Raw genomic sequence first — 26,997 nt, forward strand, 5'->3', positions numbered from 1 at the left:
GACAGATGACCTAGAACCAGCATAATATAACAGGACAAGTGTAACATCTAGACCTCAAAGTCGTGGATTATAGCCCCAACTATATCAATTATTAGCAAGTTGATTCTTTGGGTCTTAGTTTCACTACTTCTAAAATGGGAATAAAATTACCTCTCTTCCTCATAGGATTTCTGAGTATGCAATGAAATGATACATGGAAATGAGCTTTATAAACTAGGAAGGCCAATAGAAATGTTATTATTGTTGCTATTGTAGCTTGGAAGTTCTCAATTCTAAGACCCTTTGTTAGTTTCGAAATAATTACAGCCCTAATCCAAGGCTTATTATATTCATGCTATACAGGTACACATATAAATACTAAATGTGCATCAAATCAAGCAACAAGTTATTTTTTTAGTTTTCCACCTATAAAATAAGCAAGTTGGACTAGACTATTACAAACTTCCTAAACTCCTTTGTCCAAGACACCATAGAGGAAATTGTGGAGGATATAAAGGCATGATTCCTTCTTCTAAATTCAGATTATAATGGCGGAAACATCAAATAAAGATATATGGCTTTGTAGCTTGGGGCAAATATCAAATGATTAGGGCAAACAAGACAAATAGAAAGTAAGAGGCTGCTTTGAATTGGGATGGTCAGTGAAAGCATCACAGAAGAATGAAAAGAATTCAAGTAGCCCCCCAAAACAAGAATAAACATAATAAACATTTAACCCTCTATGAACCTTATATTTTTTAAAGCCACAAAGTTGTTGAAAAATGTTGGGGCAAGGGGAACAACTCTTCCAACAGTCTTCCTGAAAAAAACAAAATCAATATACAATAGATCTAGAATTTTTGATTACCATAAGCAAACTAAATTTTCCTCCCCAAAACACCAGGTAGAATATATGCCACACTAAAGATATATAATTTTCCATTAAACTTCCCCAGAAATACAGAAGACTGGATGCTATCCCGCAATATCAAATGCCGTGTGAAGCATAGAGCAGCTTTTATTCATTTTAAGTAGATATGTAGAATTTAAACTTAAGAGAATTGATTATATTATGAAACCATTGCTTTTATATAACTTAAGCTCTCAAACTTAAGAAATTTTCATAATGATGTAGGCAAAGAATGACTTTGCAACCCAACCCTACAAGACACACTGAATATCCACAAAAAGGCAGGGACTGTGTTTATAGAAATAAGGTAGAAAGAGATAGTAAAAAGGGAAAACAAATTTCCATAGGAGAGCATCTATCAAAGACCATTATCCCAAACAACATCACCTCGTAGGTACTAGAGAGATTGCTACATCTCTTTCTGTCTATACTCAGAAAGAGCAGCTGACCATCATAAGTATCATCATAGCAACCCTGTGACACAAGATGAGTGTGTGAACCTATGTGAAAACCCATCTTTAAATGATTCTCTCTCCTACTTTTGGCTTATGCTTAGACCTAAATGAATCTACTGTCTATCAAGTCATGGAATGCAATGACTAGGAAATCAGGAGCTTGCACCAGTAACATGTGCTTATGCAGTGTGTGTTCATCTAGACTTCCTGCGTCTCTTGCAGATGGCAGCCTGTCCCTCAGATGTCTTTCTGCACTGAAGAAGTATTTATTGGATACCTACTACATGTTAGATACTAGAGATATACACTTTAACATTATACTCAAAGGCAGACTCAGACATCTCTATGGAAGAATATCTCCTATGTCTCTATTATAAATGGCCCAGATCATACTTTCATAGAATCTTAAGACTTCTCCATTAGAAGGGATCTTAAAGTTTGTTTAATGCTGCCATCAATCTTATACTATAATCTTCACAATATTCCCACGGGTCTGAGAACTCCAGCACCAAAGTACTCACTACTTTCTAAGACACTTTCCTTACAACTCTGCACAGTTATGACAATCAGAAAGTTTTTTCATATTGAGTAGAAACAGGTCTTGTGACTTCTACTTAGCACTTCTAGCGTCTGTTCCTGTATCCACAAAGACCAATTCTTTTCCTTCTTCCACATCACAGTCCTGAAGATAACTGACAAAAGCTCCTATGTCCCCACCAACCCAACCCACCCCCATCTTCTCTTCTTCATGATAAATCCCGTCTCCACCAACTATTGCTCAGCTCATACAAAGTGATTCCAAATACCTTACACATCTAAATCATTGCTTCTAAACTAAACCTAAGATATCTATATCCCTTTTACGATGCAATATATACCTTCCCTCTGAAGCACTGTCATAAAGCTCAAGGACTTCACAGTATTTAATTGCCTAGACAGCAAGCCCCAAAATGTTCCAGAGAACATTTGTTCCTCAAGATGTTCTGCAAAAAAAGAGTTCCATGGTCAAAAAAGTTGGGAAACATTTTATATTGTATCTTCCACTCTTAATCTTTCATATACATATTAGCACATAATTGCTCTGAAAAGTTCTGCAATAAGTATGTTTCTGCTCAACCTGGATTTATTCCCCACCCTCACCTTGACATACTGAGATCATGAAACTTCAGAAAGAAATCATTCTAGAAACTGAGTTATGACTTACTCAAAGCAATGCCTTTACAAGACACATTTTTGTATTTGACTCATGCCTTATTCCATTATAAATCTCTGCCCTTGGTTTTGTCTACTTGTTTTCTTCCACTTCACTTAATATAATCTTATATTTTAATCCACCTTAAAACCTTTTGGAAACAAAGCATAATATAAATAATCTTTAATATGTGTTTAAAAAAAAATCTGGAACCCATTCCCAAATACGTTCTAGGCTACCCCATTCCCAAATGAGAAAGGGGAAAAAGCCCATTTAGGAAGAAAAGCACAGGAACGATATGACATATGACCTGATCTTCAGTAAGTGACGTAGGCGAGGATGGCCTTAATCCATTAGGTTTGGTCACCTAGCTATCTATCCATATCTAGGTGTATACTACTTACTACTTAAAAGGCCCACTCACAAGGTTAGGGGGAACTCCAGAAAAAAAAAAAAAAACTCAGGCAACAAAAATGAGTTTACAAGGCTGCAGCTTAACCCAATGCCACAGTTATTATGGTTGCTGCTCTACTATTTGTTCATTCAGTGAAACTTTTACTGAGTACCTTCTCAGTCCTAACTGAACTCTTTGGATAAATGCCAGATATGTATGAAGATGAATATGATCCTTAAGCTTGAGAAGCTAGTAGCCTAGTGGAAAAGAAAACAATTATAACACACAAACAAACACAACATACAAAATAAAATGGTCAGTGTTAAAAGAGCTGATGTACAAAGCAATATTGGAAGCCTAACGTAGAAGAATGAATCCTCTCAGGGTGATCAAGGAAAGTCTCAAAATAGTGTGATGATATTCTAGCCTATAAGGAGATAGTTGAGAAATAAAAATTTCTCTTCCTTGGGGGTGGAGGACAGTAGGTGAAGTTCAGAAACCACAAGTGGAATCAAGGCATTCTCTTGGCATATGTTGTCCTTATTCCAGGACTTGTGTAGCAGAAGTCACCAGAAAAAGGACCTGAAGTCAATAAAAGATTGATTTTTCCTTAGAGTAGAATGCCAACTATTAAATGTGCAAAGAATAATGAACTTCGGAAAATCATCTATGGATGCTAAAACTACTGGATAAGTGTTTGATGAGGAACATGATATTTATATCATGTACCTTCCTACAAATTACTATTAATCTCAAAGGGAAACATGTTAACTTTATAGTGGAGAAAACTAGAAGACATCATCTTAACCACGTGATCAATGTTAACATCATCTATGCTGGGACAAACTGACATCATGTTTCTCCTGATAAAACTGAGGATATAACATCCTATCTGTGGAATTCCTGATGAATCTAATCATGAGGAAACATCAGACAAAACCAAACTGAAGAATATTCTACAAAGTAACTGACCTACACTCTTCAAATATCAAAGTCAAGAAATACAAAGAAAGGCTGAGGACCTATTCCAGGTTAAAGAGAATTAAAAAACCACGACAGTTAAATGCAGCTAAATGCAATGTGTCAACCTGAATTTTACTGAGGACAGGTGAAAACCATAAAGAACATTATTAGCCAATTAACAATATTTGAATATGGATTGTAAATTAGATAATTATTACAACATTAAATTTCTTGACTTTGATAATTGTATCTTAGTCATAAAGAGAAGAATCATTAAGAAATATAGGCCTACAAATGTAGGTAAATATAAGAAACATGTTAGCTCAACTTACTCTCACATGGTTAAGAAATTTTAAAAATATACACACACACAGCAGAAGGGAGGCAGAGAATCAACAACAAAGCAAATGGGGCAAAATGTAAATAAGTAGTGAACCTAGGTAAAGAGTATACACAGGAGTTCTTTTTACTATTCTTGCAACTGTTCTGTAATTTTGAAATTATATCAAAAGAAAAGGTTACTTTAAAAAGAAAAAAGTGGCTAAAAACTACAAAAGCAACAATGTAACAGAAAAATAAACTATGTAGTACTTACATTCCTAGTAAGTAGGAATATGCTCATATACTTTGAAAATCAGCATGACCTGAGACTAACCAACATTTCAATCCCTTTCTCTTTAAATCACAGCACATATATTCCCAGACCTAGTCTTTGTAAGAATGTAGTAAACAGCTATACAAGGCGATAAGGGGAGGGGAAAACAGATTATAAAAATCTGCCTTATAGTCTACTATGCCTACTCTAAATTGTGAAATTTTCTGTTATAGAATATTTTAAAAAGTAATATACAATGAAAGATATATCAGGTTGGTGCAAAATAATTGCAGTTTTGCCATTAAAAGTAATGGCAACTGCTTTTGCACCAACCTAATAGAATAAAAACAGAAGACGCAAACTTATGTCCCATTCTTAGAATAAAAACTGAAGATTTGGCCGGACGCAGTGGCTCACGCCTATAATCCCAGCACTTTGGGAGGCTGAGGCAGGTGGATTACTTGAGGTCAGGAGTTCAAGACCAGCCTGGCCAACATGATGAAACCCTGCCGCTACTAAAAATACAAAAAATCAGCTGGGCATGGTGGCGCGTGCCTGTAATACCGGCTACTCAGGAGGCTGAGGCAGGAGAATCGCTTGAACCCAGGAGACGGAGGCTGCAGTGAGCCGGGATCGCGCCACTGCACTCTAGTCTGGGCAACAAGAGTGAAACTCCATCTCCAAAAAAAAAAAAAAAAAACAAAACAAACCCTAAAGATTTAACTAATGAAATGGCATGTTCGGGAAGTACTAATTGGTTTATAGCTCTCTTAGGAAAGGACTAACAATTTCAAAGGATAACCTGGGATTATGTATATACAGACTTCTACTGTTCATGTCCCTTTCTGCACCAACTCATACTAAACATTTTATCTGCCCTCTTTGAACATATATCTTGTATACCTCGAATGCAAAAAAGGCCAGTATTGCTCAAAAAACTGCAGACCAAAAGAAATGATTGGAGAATCAGCATCAACCAAGTGTAACCAGCAGATAATTGACTCATAGTCAACACAGAATGATAAAGTCCATCTTAGCAAATGGATTCAGAAAATATTACTATCACTGATAATATGCTGAAGGAAACTACCCACTCTCTATAATGAGGGACATATTATGTTTGTTAAAAATCAACATTTTCATTTATTTTTAATTGATGAATTTTCAAAGAACATTTTGAATGCATTCTTATCCTCTCCTCTCCTCTCCTCACTGGCGTGTCAACTTTCAGTCTTTGGCATTTTTTTGTTTGTTACTAATAAAATTCTTACACTAGAGTTGTATGTGTATTTTTTAAATCCCCTATTCTAGATCTAGATTTTATGCTCCTGGAGGGCAAGAACTATATTGTACTCTTCTGTAGGGTCTAGCATAATGCTTAGTATGTAGTATAAACTAATAAATAATTGTCAAATTGAATTAATGGACTAATCAGCAATGTGAACCATGTAAGACTAATCTGGGAAGACTCCACCAAAGAGTTAAAATACTAGTGTTTGCACAATATGAAGACTGTGTATAAGAAAAGCGAAGTTGCTAAGAAAGCACTCCAGAGAGGATAATGGGAAGGCAGAGAGAGGGAATGGAGAGAGTGTGGAAAGAACAAGGTAAGATAAACAGCTTTGCTTAGATGCATCAGAGCACATAAGCACAGACATAAATGTACCACCCAACGATAAGGGCAGTTAAGATAACTGAGAGACATGAGTACTAGATTTGTAGAAGGTCTCAAAGCTTATGATCATGAATTTATTTCAAGAGATTTCCTAGAAGAGTAACATAATTCAAACAGCACCGAGGACAAAGAGTTTTCTGCTGTAGAATCTAGCTTCATAGTTCCTTCCATATAATTAGGACAACCATATGATTATCTGGGATACTTTTCAGAGTGAAAGGGAGTACTTTAATAATTGTGCCAGAACAACATAAACTAGGACTTGTCCCACGCAAATTGGAATGTATAATCACCCTACTTATAGACCACTTACAGTCTACCTCTGACCACCTTGATTCTTTCTCAGGGTATAGCAACAACCATTTCAAAATATATATTCACTTCTTTACATACTTTTTCTCCTACTTACCCAAACCAGAGAGGAAGAATATGAAAATTATCATCTGGGAATCATAACTCTATCCAGTTTAGTATTACCTACCTGACAGAGTCATCATCTAAAGTTAATTATTTGATGGACATATTCCATGCAGGAAAGAATGGTAACCTTTACCAAAAATAAAATTTCAGCTCACCGATTTAACATCAAACAACAAAAAAAAATAAAGGCAAAAGAATTGACAGAGCATACAAATTTGTTGAGAAATGCGTAGAAGCAACCTGTATTTTAGAACTTGGGCACTATGTCAGTAGTACTTTTATAAATCAGAAGTAAAATAGATCTTACCTTGGGAACTCTGGGAGGACTCTGTAGAAGAGGAACTACTATCTGTATAATTCTGTGGTTCTTCTTTTCCTTCCTGAATAGATGAATTACCAGCCTCTGCTACCCTGGATGCTTGCTGTAATGTTTCTGTTACTAGCTGTCTTGTTTGTTCACTAACAACTGTCGCTTGAAAAGTCACTGGTTTGGGTTTAATAAGAACCTAGGAGAAAAGCAGAGATATACTGAGATAAAATTTTAGAAAACGATTTAAAAATGCTAAACTTCTAGGTCATAAACTAATATTTTCCTGGTATGGAAAATATTCTGTACATTATACTTTTTAGGCACAGCATTGCTCATCGAAGGGTAATTCAATCTACAGACAAATTACAGTGTAAGCCATATACAGTGTTTTAAGTGGTACATGCCAGACTGCAATAGCCATGATTCTGACAAGAACCTTTGTGCCTGTTTGCCTACGACTTCAGGAGTCATTTTATAATCTGTAGACTATATAGTAAAATGATATCCACAAGCTGAGGATGGCAGAACAAAAGGACACAAGGAGTCTAGATTCCCAGTGGAATTTTTGTGCTGCAATATCAGTCCAGGACTTCCTCCCTCTGAACTTTTATTAATATAATAAAAATAAAACCCTACTCTGTTTGAGCGAGTGTTCTTCCAGTTTGTTTTCTTTTTTTTTTTTCATTAGAAACTAAATCAAATTCCTAATTGACACATCTGCAAAAAGTAAAACTTGTTTGGGACCTAATCTTTGAAGAAACCCCAGATGAATATTGATTTGCCAACTATCAGAAGCAACATGGAACATGTGTTGGATCAACTCCTGGCAAAAGTCAAAAACAGACAGTGAAACAAGTGAAATGGGAGAAAATTTTCAAACTGGGCCATTCTACTTCAAAATCTGAACTCTAGGAGTTAACTTCAATTGGGTCCATGGAATAAAAACTATTAACTCATCATAATTATTTTTGTTTCTACCATATATAAGATTCTAAAATTTCTCAGACTCTATTAAGTTACCCATTTCCAAGAGTTAAGAAGGAAAACATGGTTTATACCATACTTTAGATGAAGCAAATGAAATTATTACAATTAAACTCCATAGGCAATTTGGACTTGTCACAAAGCTTATTTTTTTTTTTTAGATACGTAAAGTATTTGGCTATAATTCTGAGAACAGATTCTAAAAGTAAATTAGTAGTTTATAGGTAAATTAATACCTCTTACAAAAATTCTAGGATGGCATTTCTCAACTAAAACTAATAGTGCTTCCCTCGATATTCTCAGAAAAGCAAAATACCTACAAAATAAACAGTAGCCTAGCAACATATGATTAGATCCTGAGCCTCAAATTCCGAGGCAAATTTTCAGAAAAGTTCCCTTATCTTCTATTGGTTAAAAAATAAATACATCTCTAGCTTATCTATTGTTCAAGGGTTTAAGCAAAGCTAATTTTATAAGTAAATAAAATGCTTTTGAAGGCCATGGTAGCTTATAAAAAGTAAATATTTCTCTTTGAGTGATTCTGAATGACTATGATCCTCCCTCAACCATCCCCCTCAAATCACAAAATACACCTTCAGCAAATTGTATTCCCAGGTAATTATTTCCCCATAATCTTTGCTGATAGCATGACATACACATTTAGATATCTTTAAGAAAGTACTGAAAAGATAAACGAAGTTTTGACAATACATGAATAATTAACACATTCAAACATAACTTTTAACAATCTGATTTCTTAAAGATTGCTGATCTTTTCCTTCAAATTTCTACCTGGGAATTTTAAGAATTGAAAACATTTAAGAGCCAAGAAAAATCATCATATCTTATAGCATACCTGCGTTTTCCCTTGCTGCCCATAAACAATTTTTGTTGGGATGATTTTAGCTGCTGGTTGAACTGTAGAACCTATTCCTTTTGGCTGCGTTACAATCATTTTGGTGATGGGTCTTGTAGCAGTGAGGATAGCTGGCTTTGCTCCTGTTGGCACTGTCTGAATGGTCTTTTCTCCCTAAATTGAAGTCAATGATTACATAAGAAATTTATATGCATATAAATGATAAAGTCCTCTCACTGAAAAATCAGTAACGTTTTACCAGGATGATGAAAAAAGGGCTGTAGATTATGTAACAAAGTATAATGTTTCCAGGAAATCAAAAATCCTAGACTTGGTTGAAATGATCTAGAAAGTCATCTGACCAACTTTCTGCCCAAAGAAGGAATTAATTATTCTCTGATGAGTGAATTTTAAAAAATTACCACATGCAAAAATACTTATTACACTATCCCATTAATGGAATACATATATTATAATAGAAAATTCTGGAAGAAGGTATAGTACAGTGCTAATGCTTGTCTCCAAGAATTGGGATTATAAGTCTTATCCCCCACATACATATTTATTTTCTAATTTATCTGAAATAAGTATTTGTGTAATTAGAAAATTACTGTGCAATATACCAGTAGCTAAATGTACACACATAAAATAAATCCCCTAAGTTCTACATATATGAAATTATAAGGATATATAGTAGAATGTCTACATGAAAAAGTATGGGCAAGCAAAATCAGCAGAGGTATTAACATTCTTTCTAAGGTTATACATAGGAAAAATTTGATGAACATATGCTATGAAGAAAGAATGTTATATATTGTTGGTCGGGCGCGGTGGCTCACGCCTGTAATCCCAGCACTTTGGGAGGCCGAGGCGGGCGGATCACGAGGTCAGGAGATCGAGGCCATCCTGGTTAACACAGTGAAACCCCGTCTCTACTAAAAATACAAAAAAAAAAAGTTAGCCGGGCGCAGTGGCAGGCGCCTGTAGTCCCAGCTACTCGGGGGGCCGAGGCAGGAGAATGGCGTGAACCCAGAAGGCGGAGCTTGCAGTGAGCCGAGATTGCGCCACTGCACTCCGGGCTGGGCGAAAGAGCGAGACCCCGTCTCAAAAAAATAAAATAAAATAAAGAATGTTATATATTGTTAATAATATATCAGGTTACATATAGAAAAAAAGAAAGGGAAAACTCAAGAGTGTTTCCTATGTTTTACTATTCATATATTACTAATATCCTTTTAGTCTATTAACTAGATAGCTTATATCCATTAACTTTTCATCATTTTCTATACTTTCATCTACTTTATTCTTAAGTACCATTTTCTGGTCACTCATGAAATCAACATCTTTTTACATGAACTTAACTAAATTAAGTTTAAATACAGTGACTTTACTAAATTATTAAAATTTTTAGGTCGGGCGCGGTGGCTCACGCCCGTAATCCCAGCACTTTGGGAGGCTGAGGCAGGCGGATCACGAGGTCAGGAGATCGAGACCATCCTGGCTAACACGGTGAAACCCCGTCTCTACTAAAAATACAAAAAATTAGCCGGGCGAGGTGGCGGGCGCCTGTAGTCCCAGCTACGCTGGAGGCTGAGGCAGGAGAATGGCATGAACCCCGGGGGGTGGAGCCTGCAGTGAGCCGAGATTGCGCCACTGCACTCCAGCCTGGGTGAAAGAGCGAGACTCCGTCTCAAAAAAAAAAAAAAAAAAAAAAAAAAATTTTTAAATTAAAATCCATAAACTTAAGATGGAAATGAAAAGATTTGAGAATTTTCACCTCATCAGTTTTTCTTAATTTTTAGCCAGCATCATCTAAACGTGTGCCTATCTAAATTTAGCAGCCAGTAAAAACAAAGCACCCAGGTGAGCTGGCTAAAAAGCAATCATTGTGAATTCAGAGCTAAATATAATTACAAAAATCATAAGTTTAACTATCTGCTGTAATTACTTAAGGGAAACATGAAGCATCTGCCAATGGTGTTATTACTTATTTCAACACATGCATACTCTTCACAGCACCATCTCTGGAAAGAGCTCTAGTTCATTTGCCAAGAGCCACTAGTTTGCAAGTGACCACACCTATCTATTAAATAGCTCAATGGACCCTGTCCAAGTACGATGACCCATTCAAGCCAAACAAAACCAACTAGCAGCCCGTTTTTCAAAAAAGCTCTTCTGATGTGTGTTGTTGGCATGCATAGGTGAGCAAGTGGTGAGTAGAGGTGATTGTGCCTATGTGGTCTTTGGCGGGGGTGGCAGGGGCAGAGTCTTGCTCTGTCACCCAGGCTGGAGTACAGTGGCAAGATCTCAGCTCACTGCAACCTCTGCCTCCCAGGCTCAAGTGATCCTCCACCTCAGCCTCCCAAGTAGCTGGGACTACAGGTGCACACCTCCACGCTAATTTTTGTAATTTTGTAGAGATGGAGTTTCACCATGTTGCTCAGGCTGGTCTCAAACTCCTGGGCTCAAGTGATCCGCCTGCCTTGCCTTCCCAAATTGCTGGGATTACAGGCATGAGCCTCCACACCCAGCCCAGAAAACGGTCTTATACGTTGATTTGCTTGTTTTACTAGAGCTACTTGTGTCAAACAGTTGTTATCGGAGATATCTAACAGCTATGAATCATACATGACTCTTAGATCTTTGTGACCACAGGGCCTAGAATACAAAGCATCCCCTCTTACATACCAAGTTCTTTGAAATTGCAAACCACATTACAAAGCGTTCTGAAAATCTGAATTCTAATCCTGGCTTTACTTTTGGCTTACTATGTAAATTCAGGCTAGGAGCAATCTGTTTTCCCACACATTGAAAAAATCTAATGCTGGACCCCTACCAATGAAGCTTTTATGAGATCTACTTAAGTGAAGTAAAGCAATCCATGTTCTAGTGAAGTTAGGCAAGGTAGGGATACTAACAAGCCTAAACAGTTACGTACCAAGAAAAACAAGAAGAAGAAAATCAATGATTGAGGACTTCTTATGTGCCAGGCACTATTCTAAGCACTTTCACAATAGGTACCAGTTACTAAACAACCTCACTGGTAAAGATCATCCACCCCAATGTACAAATGAGGAAATTAAGAATGAGAGAGGTTGAATATATCACCCAAGGTCAAACAACTACAATATAGAGAAACAAAGCCCTGGTTTGTCTAACTCCAAACCTCCTACCAACTGACTTCAGAACTACAAATGAATCTGTTATTTATTTGATTTTTTTTTTTTTTTTTTTTGAGGCAAGGTCTCACCCTGTTGCCCAGTCTGGAGTGCAGTGGCATGATCACGGCTCATAGCAGCCTCAAACTCCTGGGCTCATGTGATCCTCCCACCTTAGCCTCCCAAGTAGTTGGGACTACAGGTGCATGCTACTACACCTGGTTAATTTTTAAAATACATTTTGGTAGCGGTAGGGGTCTTGCTTTGTTGCCAAGGCTGGTCTTGAATTCCTGGGCTAAAGTGATTCTCCTACCTCAGCCTCCCAACCAGCTGGGATTACAGGCATGTGCCACCACATCCAGTCTGATTTTATTTTTTAATAGCTCAAAGAGGTAAAAATGAAAAGAAAAAAGAAAGTAACAAATCCCCATCAATTAATTTAGTCTTAATCCCACATATTTCTCTTTGCCCACCCTAAGCCAAATACTAAGTCAGTATCTATTGACCATAAGCAGGAATAAAACAGTGCTCCAACAGAAGTCCCCCTACAGTTAAGCCAATGGAATTCTCTATCTGGACAAAGCTAAGCATCTAAATCATGGTCACAAGCAACCTAGCTATGAGCAAGTATGAGCAACATGCTTTAGAAATTACTGTGAAAAATGGCATCAGTTGGTGGTGCTTTAACAGTTTTTATATCCCAGCAGTGGTAAATCAAGCCATTCTGGCTATTGTGGGGTTCTCAAGTCCTTGTGCAAATATTTATATAGCTGGTCTTTAAATCCTCTGTGAATTGCTAAGTCTGCAGTTGAAGCTCTTACTTACTCCAGCATTTAGCAACGTTGTGACAACATTTTTGCCCGGGAGGCCTTGAATGGTCGTTCCTTTTCCTGTAGTCTTTTGTACAACAATCACGTTGGGCTTGGAAGTCATTGGAATTGTAGTGATTTTGGTAGTCGTTCCTTAGAAAAGGGGGAAGAAAAGGAGGCCTGAGTTAAGGACTTTAGATACTTGGTTATTTTTGTTTATATTATACACAATTAGTACATATAGTAAATGTTATTCCTAGATGACATGAAAGCTGTCAAGACGATGAAAATGAAGGCTTGGAATAGTAAGTTATAAGTCATACCAGAATGAGAGAATATTAAGAATTTACTCTTAAAGCAGTCATCTTTTTAGAAACTGAGAACCTATACACAAAACTCAGAGCCTAAAAACATCAGTTTTACCATCAATATTCTTTGTCTGACTAGTTAAAAGAAACAAATCACAATCTCTATTCCATGACATGTATTTCCCCCAAACCCAGTATTATATCTGTGACTGAAGTGATGGGAAAATCCTTCAAAAAAGAACATGAAGTAAATACTTAAATTTACATAACACTAAGCTCTAGAAAAAGTTATGAAAAGAAATAAGCCATGTATTTTTCTGTGATTAAAAAAGACAAAGTAGGCCAGGCGTGGTGGCTCATGCTCATAATCCCAGCATTTTGAGAGGCTGAGGCAGGCAGATCACCAGAGGTCAGGAGTTCAAGATCAGCCTGTCCAACATGGTGAAACTCTATCTCTACTAAAAATACAAAAAAATTAGCTGGGGCTGGTGGCAGGCGCCTGTAATCCCAGCTACTTGGGAGGCTGAGGCAGAAGAATTGCTTGAACCCGGGAGGTGGAGGTTGCAGTGAGCTGAGATTGCGCCACTGCACTCCATCCTGGGCTACAGAGCAAGACTCAATCTCAAAAAAAAAAAAAAAAAAGACAAAGTAAACGATTTACAAAACAAGTCACAGATTCAATGTATGCTTTTGTAATCTGCAGCACTCTGGAGAGTGTGAGGATAAAACTCTAATTTACATATATAAACTTATACTGTCAATTATTAAGATCTATCTAATAGGTCTATACCTACTGATCCAAACACAGTATTACTTTGCCCTCTCCCACACATCCTTCCATAATTGGCTTCTCTTCTACCTATCAAATCTACCTTCCAACCTTCAGACGTAAATTCTGGCACAAATCTTTGATTTATTCCTTGTCTTCTTCTCTTTTTCAAAAAATTTTATTTTTATTTATTTTTTTAAGGCAAGGTCTTGCTCTGTCACCCAGACGGGAGTGGAGTGGAGCAACCACGGCTCATTGCAGCCTTGACCTGAGCTCAAGTGGTCCTCCCACCTTACTTTTTGATTTTTTGTAGAGATAAGGTCTCACTATGTTGCCCTGGCTGCTGGCTGGTCTCAAAACTCCTAGGTTCAAGTGATCCTCCTGCCTCAGCTTCACAAAGTGTTGGGACTATAGGTGTGAGCCACTGTGCCTGGACTTTTTTTTTTTTTTTAAGAGAGACAGGGTCTCACTCTGTTACCCAGGCTGGAGTGCAGAGGCATGATCATATCTACTGCAGGCTTCAACTCCTGGGCTCACACAATCCTCCCATCTCAGCCTCTTAGGTACCTAAGACTACAGGTATGTGCCACCATGCCTGGCTAATTTCTGTATTTTTTGGTAGAGATGGGGTCTTACTACAGCCCAGGTTGGTCTTGAACTCCTGGCCTCAAGGGATCCTCCTGCTTCAGCCTCCCAAATTGTTGGAATTACAGGCATGAGCCACCAGTCTTGGCCTGTTTCCTTGTCTTAACTCCCTATACCTCTCAACAAGATGAAAGCCCCTTAATCTCCACACTGTACCTTTTTATGATTCCTCAGTGCTTAGCACAGTGGATGACAATTACATCCTTAAAAAACTAAATTTATCATGCCAAGAACCTGGAACATGTCAACTGGTTAAACTCCCTAATTTCCCACTTCGTTCCCAGTTATAACTTTCCCTCATGTTTCAAAATCCTATTAATACATAATCTGTCCCTTAATCTACCATTTTGATCTAATTAGCATGTACTCCAGAGTACACACCATAAACTTTGATCTAAGAAGTAACTTCTTCATTACGGCTTCCCGTTACTTACCACACAAAGCCCAAACTCCTCTGCCTAGCTTTCCAGGCTTTGTCAGACCTTAATTTTTAGAATTAACTAACATACGCCTCTCCTTTAATGTGCTGGTTTCCACATTGGTTTCTGAGCATACAAATCCCAATGCTACTTTTGCTCCTGTAATTTCCTCTGCTTATGAAAAGAGGCATGTCAAGTTCTTCTTCTATAGGCCTATATATCATTTATCAAATAACTAAGCACAGAATTATTACTTAGTAAACACATGAGTAATATGTCTTCAAAAAATAATTAAACACAATTTTATTATTTTCCACTGGAAAACCTTAATATTCCTTACTTAAGTTTTATAAACAAAGTTACAGTAAGAATAAGAATATTCTAGTTATATGTTAATTTTGGCAACACTGCTACAAAAAATGTCTTTATAATATATTTGCCATTATATGTCTCATTAGTCCAAGGTAACATGCTCTGAGGTTACATAAAAGAGCATTTTAATCTATGAACTAGCTTCACAACTGTTTTTCCATTTATTTGTAGTCTCTGAATAGTCAGCTGTTAAGAACTTCAAAAACCAAGCTGCCCATGATTCACTTATACTAACTTTAACTCTTAATTAACTTTAATCCCTCGCATGTGATTAACTCTATAGACCTTTTTTGACATGGTTTCATACAGACCTCTTCTGACATGATTTACTATGCTTTTGACTTTATACCAAAGTACAAGGACCACTTTTTGACAAAACTTGCTTAACAAATGAATTATATTTTTACCTACTAAAACGTCTAATCTCTTCCATTACAGAGGTTTTTCAATTTATATGCTAGTTGCAAACCAAGTCCACAAGTTTAACAAAATGTGGTGGGGGGGCAAATGTCAGAAAATAGAAGAAAAAGGAATAGCATAAGGAAAAGCAAATCTAACATTATATTAAAATAGAATATAATTTATAATTGATAGAATGATCAATTATAAATTTCTGAAATTCTAGTGAACATGTTTCTGTATCAGGGGATAAATACATTATATTGAAGAAGTATTACTCATTAAAAAAAAGTCACCCTCTATGCTTTCACAGTAGACTGCTGTTCCAATGTTACAGCAGAATTATACAAGTTCACCTGTTTAGCATTCTTCAAGGCAGATAATAAACTCATGTATATATTACTCTGTATCACAACACACAGCAGAGTATCTGGCTCGTAGCATATCAGAAGGACCCACCTATATAATCTTCACTTATAAAACAATCGAGATATAATGGGTGCAAATAACTGTAAATCCCACGTAGATAATAATGAACTATGATACTGATGCATTCCAGGCATTCTTATTTTTTAAAAAGATCCCTGTAAAAGTCTGGGCATTATAATAGGTAGGCTTAAAGAAGAACACAAATTTATTGGCTCAGATTTTACTATTCTATTTACAGATTCTAAAATCACCTGACAATCTTGGTCTCTTAGGTAATGTTTTATGTTGCTTTCCTCAAAGAATGAACGAATGAAAAAGTGCAAAAACAATAGCTCCTTTCCTGGACACTGTAATAAAGACTAGGAGAATTAAAGTTTTGCTATTGTCACAGGTTCTCATAATGTCCTCAGAATCAAGGTAGTGAGTTCAACTCTGAAGAATCCAATATAATTATTCATCTAACCCTCAACAAAGCTCACAAAAAAACTACAAATCTGATAATCTAATGTGTACACATGTAAATAAATATTTGACTCTATAAAATATGAATTGGCCGGGTGCAGTAACTGACGCATATAATACCAGCACTTTGGGAGCCTAAGGCAGGTGGATCACCTGAGGTCAGGAGTTTGAGATCATCCTGGCCAACATGGTGAAACCCCGTCTCTACTAAAAATACAAAAATTAGCTGAGAGTGGTGGTAGGCGCCTGTAATCCCAGCTACTCAGGAGGCTGAGGCAGAAGAATTGCTTGAACCTGGGAGGCGGGGGTTGCAGTGAGCAGAGATCACGCCACTACATTCCAGCCTAGGTGACACAGCAGGACTCCGCCTCAAAAAAAAAAAAAAAAAAAAGACATGAATCAACTATAAAGATAGTCATGGCTTCCATTTAATTGCTTGTTCTAATAAAAAGAACAAAGTGATCTTTCTAGAAAGTACTTTGGAAGCATTAACTTGCATTCTAGGATATTTATACAGAGGAAGTAAGAATTCCACAAAATAATTTATGTATAATAATGTTTGTCATAGAATTATTTATAATGACACACACACACACACACACACACATGCACACACACACACACACACACACAAAGACAGCCTATAAGCAACCTAAAACTTGCTACAATAAGAAAATAGTTAAATAAGGCTGGGCGCGGTGGCTCACGCTTGTAATCCCAGCACTTTCGGAGGCCAAGGCGGGTGGATCACGAGGTCAGGAGATCGAGAGCATCCTGGCTAACACAGTGAAACCCCGTCTCTACTAAAAATACAAAAAAATTAGCCGGGCGAGGTGGTGGGCGCCTGTAGTCCCAGCTACTCGGGAGGCTGAGGCAGGAGAATGGCGTGGACCTGGGAGGCAGAGCTTGCAGTGAGCCGAGATCACGCCACTGCACTCCAGCCTGGGCGACAGCGAGACTCTGTCTCAAAAAAAAAAAAAAAAAAAGTTAAATATGGGGGGGTGTCAAACTACATTTACTAGCATGGGAAAATAACATTATTATAGGAAACAGGGATAAAATCTGACTATATTAGATCCTAATTAAAAAAATATATATATATATACGCACACACACACAAACACTTTATACAAACAAATGAATAGAAAAATGAATAAAAAGAAATATACCTAAATTTTAACACAGTCCTATGGATAGTAAAAATCATAGGTTTTTAATTTTCTTTGAACCTTGCTATAGTTTCCAAATTCCCCCACAATGAGAGGGAAAGTATCTTTTTTTAAGCCTTCTAGTCTTATAGCTAGATGTTTGAGTGTATTTTAAGAAAAGAGCCAGGCACGGTGGCTCATGCTTGTAATCCCAGCACTTTGGGTGGCCAAGGTGGGCAGATCGCTTGAGCTCAGGAGTTTGAGACCAGCCTGGGTGACACGGCAAAACCCTGTCTCTAGAAAAAATACAAAAATTAGCCAAGCATGGTGATGTGGGCCTGTAGTCTTAGCTACCTGGAAGGCTGAGGTGTCAGGATTGCTTGAGCCCAGGAGGCTGATGCTGTAACGAGCCAATCATGCCACTGCACCCTAGCCTGGGCAACAGAGTGAGACTCTGTCTTTAAAAAAAAAAAAAAAAAAGGAAAGTACTTCTTTCTTGTTTGGGGAAGATGGGACCCTAGGAAAAGCATCTGCTCATGGATGAAGACAGAAAACTGTATAAATTCATTCAACCAGGCTTATCAGTTTACTATAAATAGGCAATGAAAGATTTTAAAACTAACCTATAATCCCAGTATCATGGATCAACAATAATATTATAAAATAAGAAAAATGTCTTTATAAAGAATAGTGAGATGTAACATAAGGATCAGTTTAGAGCAACCAGAAGAAGAAAAGTTCTTTGGAATAAAAGTGTCAGTGAAGCAGAGATAGAGATATAATGAGCACCACGCAATGAATAAAGTTGTTTAAACTGTATGCCAAGTATATCCTATAGTGCTGGAAAAGTCTCTACTCATGTACACTCATGCACTTGAAGTAGCAACTAACCATGAATGGTTTTATAATTCAATACAAAGATGGATAACACATTATACATGTGTAAGATATATAAATTTCAAATGACATCTCTGCTTTTAGGAAAATGTGCTTGCTTGTATTGCTCTAACCAGGTACAAAGCAGCTATATTATGAATTAGGTCTGAAAATAGAGGACTCATGACATCTAAACATTCCTTCAAGCTATATGAAACTATAAATTCATGTATAAGTAAAGAAAAATCCTTAAGGTCATAAAAAACTACCTACCAATGGAATACACGATCCCTTTTTGACAAATGTTTGAGTAAGTGCTTTATACTATGTAAAGATATTGTCAAGTAATAAATTATAATTTAACTGTGTTATTTAAAGTATCCTCTTAAAAGCTGGAGTATGATGATTCTTTCCCTATTGGTCTCACCCTCCTCAGTCTGGCAAACATTGGATTTTCTCACTTAACACCTAAAAGTAGAGCCCAAATTAACAGCTTTAAATATAACACTTTATGCCAATATCATGCTCTGCTTTGCTTTTTTTTAACTCCCTGAGTTATCAGCAACATCAAATTACCGCCAGGAACTTCAATCCCTTGACTTTAGAATGTTAGAACAACTCACCTGGGGCATATAAAATATGACTTGTCTACAAAAATGGTAGACAATTAAAGTCTACAGTCTTGCTTAATCAGAGATTATTTACATCATTTTAATTAAAAATAATAATCGATGAAAACAGATGCCATTTTAACATTCCACATTAGGGTCTACAACCCAAGAACTGCAGAGATTAATGAGCCAATAAAAACCAGGTATGGTTTCAATGTACCAATAAATAGGCAGATGGTTGGCTTTCACTATTAAAGTAAAATATTTCTGAAAAGCAAAGTTAATATAAATGGCAAAAGGCAAATAAAGTATTCAAATATTTTTATTTTTAATAAACTAAAGTGACATCAGTAATTGAAATTACGAGATATGTTCCCTAAAACATATTCAGAACAAATAATAGTTCTTCCACTTTCTAACTCTAATTGGTCTTGGACAGGTCAATTTGATCTCTCTAAACCCAAATCTATCTTCATTTGTAAATTCAGCACAATAGCAACCATCTCAGAGTTGTTATGGGGTCTGAATAGGTTGACAAATAGGAGAATACTTTGCAAATGAAAAATCTCTATGCAAATTTAAACTATAATCTTTCCACTCTGACTAAAAGCAACTAAAGGTTCTTTCCATTTTAAAAATATCAAAAGCTTTATATGTGAATACTGAATATTAAAACTAAAAACTTTATTTAATCATGAAACATAAGGACTAAAACAAAGCTTTAGATTTCTAACCAAAAAATTGAGATCAAATATAATCCTTCAATGAAGTAAGTTTTTTTTTTTCTCTCAATAAAGGCCACCTATACCTTTAACATATTTCAGATATACCTACCAGAAACTATATTACTGCTAATTATCTTGCCCCCCAAGGTAGCTAATGATTTGGGTACTACTGTAATGATGCTACCACTCGTAGTTTTCACATAGGTTGCAGCTCCAGGGGTTGCAGCCATCCGACCAATGGATGGGCTCACTGTTGGCCGGGTATAGGTTGCTTGTGTGCCTATAGAAAGGGAAAAGCCAAAAGAAAAACTTGTCATTGCTTACAGAAGAATGATAATTAATACAGTTTAACTGTAATTCAATATAATCTACATTGCTATAACTTGAAAATGGAATTTCAAGGTGTCAAGAAATTAATTTATAATTTTACAGCCAGTTTTCAACACATATAGAAAGTACTACAGCCAAGTCAATTTAAATTAATTTTACACATAAAATTTTGTGATGTGTTGCATCAAATTACTAACCCAAGAAAAAGTAGAGTTAACTCTGTTCCCTTCTTCCACTACCCTTCTTCTACTAGTTTTATGCCAAAAGAAACAAATTTAATCATCTTTCCTGCCAGAGTATTTTAGATATTTCTGTCATAGATTTTAAGGTCTCTGCATCTGTTTTATGCTGTCTTAGTGCCAAACCCAATGTTGGCATTGAGCAAATAAGGCAGTATTGTTTGTTTAAAGTTTTACAAACTTTCATTGCTTTGTACTCTGCTACCCTCTAAATATACGTCCACCTTTTAAAGGGTTGGTTATTCTATCATTTTAGTAAAGATTAAAGTTAAAGCTGCCTAGAGTTGCCAGGAATATTTCTCTTTAGCCTAAAATTTTCTCTATTTACCTATTTCCTCAACTTTAGACCTGTTAGACTATTTTTCTTCAAGTGTCTCAAAAGATTTTATACCCTTCCCCACTATTTCTAATACTTTTTTCTTTTCTCCAAACAGGAATTAAAAGCTAACTACACGGGCCGGGCGCGGTGGCTCACGCTTGTAATCCCAGCACTTTGGGAGGCCGAGGCGGGAGGATCACGAGGTCAGGAGATCGAGACCACAGTGAAACCCCGTCTCTACTAAAAATACAAAAAAAAATTAGCCGGGCGCGGTGGTGGGCGCCTGTAGTCCCAGCTACTCGGAGAGGCTGAGGCAGGAGAATGGCGTGAACCCGGGAGGTGGAGCTTGCAGTGACCCGAGATTGCGCCACTGCACTCCAGCCTGGGCGACAGAGCGAGACTCCGTCTCAAAAAAAAAAAAAAAAAAAAAAAAAGCTAACTACATGAGTCTGTTGTCATTTCTTACAAATCCAGTAACTCAGAAAGGCTATTCCTAAATTAAGCACCAATAGCCTTAGGGAGAATGAAAAAAAAAATGACTAAGATAACATCATCTTCACTTGAAGAAATCTTTCATGATAATCAAATTCATGGACCACTTTGATAGCCATTTTCAATAATTGCCTCCTCCCCCACAAAAAAAATGCTTTTACCAAGTTATTCACCTTTTAAAAATACAACCATTACCCAAAAAGGGAGAATGGGAGGAACAATAAGTAGAATTAAATTGGTTATAAGCATACATCTGAATGAAAAAAAAACCCCACAAAACTAGTGCAAAGTAAATATGCTATATGGATACATAGTTTGAACTCGGCAAATTACATCTGAAAAAATTTCAAATTAAGTTTTTGTTAAAAAAAGAAACACTTATTATAACACAGACACATAAATAGACAAAATATTATTTTTCACTACTTTTCCATAACATGAAGAATCATACATGCATAACACTGTTACCTATTTAGAAAAGTTTAGGGGAAGTATGATAAAGTTAATACTAAAGAATAATAGTGTTTAAAAGCACAGGCTTTGCATAGAGACAGAAGGTAGAATGGTGATGCCGGGGACTGGAGAAAGTGGGGAAATGAAGCACTATTGTTGAATGAGCACAGAGTTTCAGTTTCAGAAGATGAAAACGTTTTGGAGATAGATGGTGTTGATGGTTATTGTGAATGTACTTAATGCCAATGAACTATATATTTGAAAATGGTAAATTTCATGTTACATATATTTTGCTGCAATTTAAAAAACAAAAGAAAGCACAGGTTTTGGAGTCAAACTGGTTCAATCCCCAGTTCTGCCTCCTTTTGGCTACATGACCTTGGGCAAGTTGCTGAAAATGGAGATAATAAAGCCTAAAGGGACGAAGTGCAATGTTTGTAAAGACCTTTACACACTGGCCAATAAATGACAGCTTATAAGCTTGAGACAGGTATCATTTTACACTATTTAAATTCTGTCATCTAAATACTAGCCATCCTCAAAAAGTTTGGTTAAAGAGTCATACATTTAAAAATAACAGTAATGGCTAATTATAATATTAATAGTGACAACTATTGAGCACTATGCTGGGGACTTTCTACATACCTGATTTCATTTAGTACTTATAATAACGTTATGGCCTAGGTATTATTATCCCATTTAAATAAACAAGGAAAAAAAACAAATAAACAAAGAAAAAGATTTAGAGAGATTAAGTAATCTGCTCAAGGTCACATTTTAGATAGTGTTACTATCCAAAATGTTCAACACTGTCACTTCCTCCAGCATATGCTGGTTGCTTGCCTATCAGGGCACAAGACCATTCTGTGCTTCCCTCAGTCTCAGTAACGCTTACTAAACTGTAATGTAAAATATACTCTTCTCAACTTCATCAGAGTGAAATCCTTGTGGGTTGGGACTGTTTTAATTCATTCAGCAAATCCTGACTGAGCACCTACTTATAGACTAGCTCTATATATGTTGTAAATAAAAAGGATATGGTCCCTTACCCTCATAGAGCTTATGGTCCAATAAAAGGAACAATATCAAACAAATCAATATACAACTAGATACGTAAGAAATTATGGGAAGTGCTATAAAGGAAAAGAACAAAGGATCATCAGAAAGAATAACAAAAGAAAGTTAACGTCAGGGCAGTAGGGGTGTGAGAATCAAGAAAGGCCTCTTTGAAAAACTGTCTCATTAATCTCTATATCCCAAGTGTCAAGCATATTGCTGGTACAGAGAAACTGTTTGATGAATGTATGATGAATAAATGAACTGATGCTCAAGAGAACTTACCAGTAGGAGTGGTTACCAGTTTAGTTGTCATAATTGCACCATTACTGCTAACCACCATAATAGGGGAATTGCTACTGGTGGGTAGAGTTGCTGTCACTGGTTTGGGTAAGATTTTACTTGGTTGAACCTGTTGTGTGATGATTTTAACACCTTTGAAAGAAGAAAGATAAATCTCAGCACAAATTATTTTTAAATACATGTCCCTTATACCAACCCAAGAGGGCAGTAGTCACACACATTTAGTCAGTCTTGTCTAAAGAGAAGTTTTTTTTTAATACTGATGAAACTCTAAACTTTTATTCCTCAAATTCCCATCTTTCTTAGTTTATTTCTCATTTCAGAAATGCAACTAAAACACTGCATTAACAAAGTTCATAAAGAAAAATAAATCTTTTGTCTATGATTGTGTTATATAAGAGCTTTCAAACCAAATTATCCACTGGACTTGACTTTACAGGCAAATAATCCTTTCCATACAAATACTTAGGATGAAAGGACTAGCATAAGAGGTCAGAAACAAAAGGTAATGTGCTTTTATGTATCCCCAACTTTGCCAAAATATTCGCACAACTCCTTAAACTTACATAAAAGCTGTTGAAAAATATAAAGACAAAGAACATTTTTTGTTTGAATTTTTAACTGCCTTCTTTTAAAATAATTTTTAATAGCTCACTTTGTCAAATACAGGATACAAAAAAAGATACATTATTATTCTACCTACACAAAAAATGTGTGTGGACAAGAACTTGAAGATGATAGGCAAAAATAAAATTAAACTGCTAGGGTGGTGATGTTATGGTTTTTTTTTTTTTTTACATTTTCTAAATTTTTCTTTATAACGCCATAATTGTTACATTGACTTTCCAAACATAAACATTCTTTTAACCCTTTTCCCATTTAGAAAAAAAAAGTGTAGCTTGCTACCTGCATTCATTTAATTTTATATAAACATGCTCTTTGAGGCTGAAACAAATCTGAGTGATTTTCAATATGAAAATAAAATATGAAAACTGTTTTTGAGAACTATGTTAACATCACACATAGGAATGCTAGCTTCTAGGATTTGACATTTTCAGCAATTGAGAATTACTATATTTTGTAAACGGAAATACCACTACTAAAAACAGAATGCTATAAATAGAATAATGTCTTTTGTTTCCAAAGTCAATATACTAGAGCAATGCAAAAATAATAATCAAAGCAAGATATTTCCTGGCAAAGTTATCTTGGGGTAAACGCTACAGCTGCAAGCACCACCAGCAAGTATTCTCGGGGTAAATGAGAAAAGGGTTAAAAGAAAATTTCCTACGCCAACTATAAATTTAAATTGGTAGCTAAGGAAGGAAATTTTTGGTAACACTCTTTCCCCACTACTATCTTCACTGAAATAATTCATGAGATAAAATATGTTGTTATAGACAACTAAGAATTATATTACTTTTTGAGATGGTGATTTAGGTTAAGACATTAGGAAGCAAACAGATCAATTTATTTAATAGCCTTAAATAATTTTAAATTTCTTGTAGCCAACAAAGTTGTTAAAATTATGACATCTAATTAGATGTCATAATTAGACAAGCTACATAATCTCTGTGACTCAGTCTCCTCATTCATAAAATAATGATTCTATTAGTATATACCTCATAAGGCTGTTGTTAAGATTAAATAAATCACAACTGTAAAGTTCATAATGAACAGTAAAAATTCAGTAAATAATTATTATGGAAATTTTAAGATTCTGATTATAACAAATCTTAAGCACTGAGGTTTGTGGGGGGAATAATTTCTAGCATTTATTTCATTAGTGAATTACAGTTATTATTATTATTATATTATTATTATTATTTTGAGATGGAGTCACACTCTGTCTCCAGGCTGGAGTACAGTGGTGCAATCTCAGCTCACTGCAACCTCCACCTCCTGGGTTTAAGTGATTTTCCTGCCTCAGCCTCCCGAGTAGGTGGGATTACAGGTGCCTGCCATCATGCCCGGCTAATTTTTTTGTATTTTTAGCAGAGACAGGGTTTCACCATGTTGGCCAGGCTGTTTTTGAACTCCTGACCTCAAGTGACCCACCAGCCTTGGCCTCCCAAAGGGATTACAGGTGTGAGCCACCAGACCCGGCCAGAATTAATTAATTCTTAAAGCACGTACAAAAAGAAGCTTCTAAAGAAATAACCACACAGAGAAAAAATTAAGATAATCATAAAATGACTTTGCTCAATTATATGCAAATAAGTTAAAATCTGGATCAAATAGGTAATTTTCTAGGAAATTACTACTTATCAATATTGACCCCAGAAAAGAGAAAAAATGTAAATAGACAAATTTCCACAGATAAAAATTTCAGGAGCTGTACCCCTTTGCCAAAAAGTAGCAGGCTCAGATAGTTGCATCGGAGAATTCTACAGTCCCTTAAAAAGAAAGTAATTCCAATGTACTTAAAGCCATTCCAAATATTGATATCTGGCATGGCGGCATGAGCTCTGCTGGCCCCTTAACCCAGTGAAACTGGTAAAAATTATAAAACAACCACCATTGAAAGGCTCCGGAAATGGTGCCAAGGGCAAATAGTAAATGAAAAAACATCTACTCAAGAAAATCTCAAAAAATTCATTGAGCAAGGCAAGATCTGTGGTATTTAAACCAAGAGCATTTCCTCCTTCCCCACTACTAGCTCAGCAAGGGAGACATTCCATTCCAGATGGCTGCAGTGAAGAAGAACTCGAGATTCCTTCTCCGCCAGCTCCCAGTTGAAAGGTTTTCTTCTCAGGAGAAACGAGACTTCAGATTATATCATCCTGCCCTCAGCTACCTACTGCTAAGGCTAAGTTCTGGGCAAGAGCAGTATGGATGTGAGAGCTCTCTTATTCTGCCCAGCCCCCAGTTTGTGGACAAAGCTCTACCTTGGGCACAGTACCACTGAGTATACTGAAGTACTGATAGCCCTTGCCCTGGCTTGTGAGGCAGTGACTCCACCACCAAGTGAGGCAAGCTGTGAGGACCTCAGGCTGCTCCCCAACCCCTTACCCCGACTCTGTGAGCACTCAGTGCCTAAAGCAGGGGTTTGTCAGAGAAGTCTGTCACTTACCCCACCCTAGATACTTCCTATTTCTGCAAGGTTCCAGTTTCTAAGGTCTGTATCAATGGCATTTTTATTTGTGAATCAATTATTACATTATACTATATTAATTAATTTTAGGCAAGGTCTTGCTGTGTCACCCAGGGTAGAGTGTAAAGGTGTGATCATGGATCACTGCAGCCTTGAACTCCTAGGCTCAAGCAATCCTCTTGCCCCAACCTTCAGAGTAGCTGGGACTACAAGCATATGCCACCACACTCAGCTAATTTTACTATTTTTGTAGAAATAGGGTCTTGCTTTATAGTCCAGGGTGATCTTGAACCCTGGCTTCAAGCAGTCCCCCTGCCTTGGCCTCCCAAAGATCTGGGATTACAGGCATGAGCCACCAAACCCAGCCAGTTTATTTTTTTTATTAGAGACAGCGTCTTGCTCTGTCACCCAGGCTGAAGTGCAGTGGCATGATGACTGTAACCTTGAACTCCTGAGCTAAAGCAATTCTCTCATCTCAGCATCCCAAAGCACTGAGATTATAGGCATGAGCCACTGCACCTGGTCTATATTGTATTTTTTTGAATAGAGAAAGCATTCATTAAAAACTGACCAGTATAAAAAGTTAAGAGTGAAAAACTTGTCCTCTTTCCTTGTCCTGTCTAGTTCTCCCTCGCCATTAACGAAAGCTTAGTTTCTTATATATTGTCAGAGTCTCCACAAATACAAGAAAATTTAAATATGGATTCTTATACCTCCCCTCTTTACACACTTGTAAAACATAACACATGCACCTTGCTTTTCCCCCCACCTTTAACAATGTATCTTAGAGATCTTTTTAATATAGTCAGTACATAAAATTAAATTGCTTCTTCATTCTACAGTGATAC

The 26,997-nt window shown here is 36.5% G+C and overlaps 1 protein-coding gene across 13 annotated transcripts in view; it reads right to left on the reverse strand.

Annotated features, from left to right (window-relative positions):
- The window catches only part of EMSY (EMSY transcriptional repressor, BRCA2 interacting), a 109,618-nt gene that overhangs the window by 17,582 nt on the left and 65,039 nt on the right, over window positions 1-26,997 (reverse strand). For all 13 annotated transcript variants that reach the window (XM_012506264.2, XM_030829199.1, XM_030829194.1 and 10 more), the window contains 5 exons: window positions 23,038-23,187; window positions 19,973-20,143; window positions 12,717-12,853; window positions 8,734-8,907; window positions 6,891-7,089 (listed from right to left, as the gene is read on the reverse strand). In XM_012506264.2, coding sequence (XP_012361718.1) covers window positions 6,891-7,089; window positions 8,734-8,907; window positions 12,717-12,853; window positions 19,973-20,143; window positions 23,038-23,187 — 831 coding nt within the window. The remainder of the gene's footprint in view (window positions 1-6,890; window positions 7,090-8,733; window positions 8,908-12,716; window positions 12,854-19,972; window positions 20,144-23,037; window positions 23,188-26,997) is intronic.

Source organism: Nomascus leucogenys, chromosome 15 (genome assembly GCF_006542625.1).
Source record: "Nomascus leucogenys isolate Asia chromosome 15, Asia_NLE_v1, whole genome shotgun sequence".
In the NCBI taxonomy this organism is placed as follows: Eukaryota; Metazoa; Chordata; class Mammalia; order Primates; family Hylobatidae; genus Nomascus; species Nomascus leucogenys.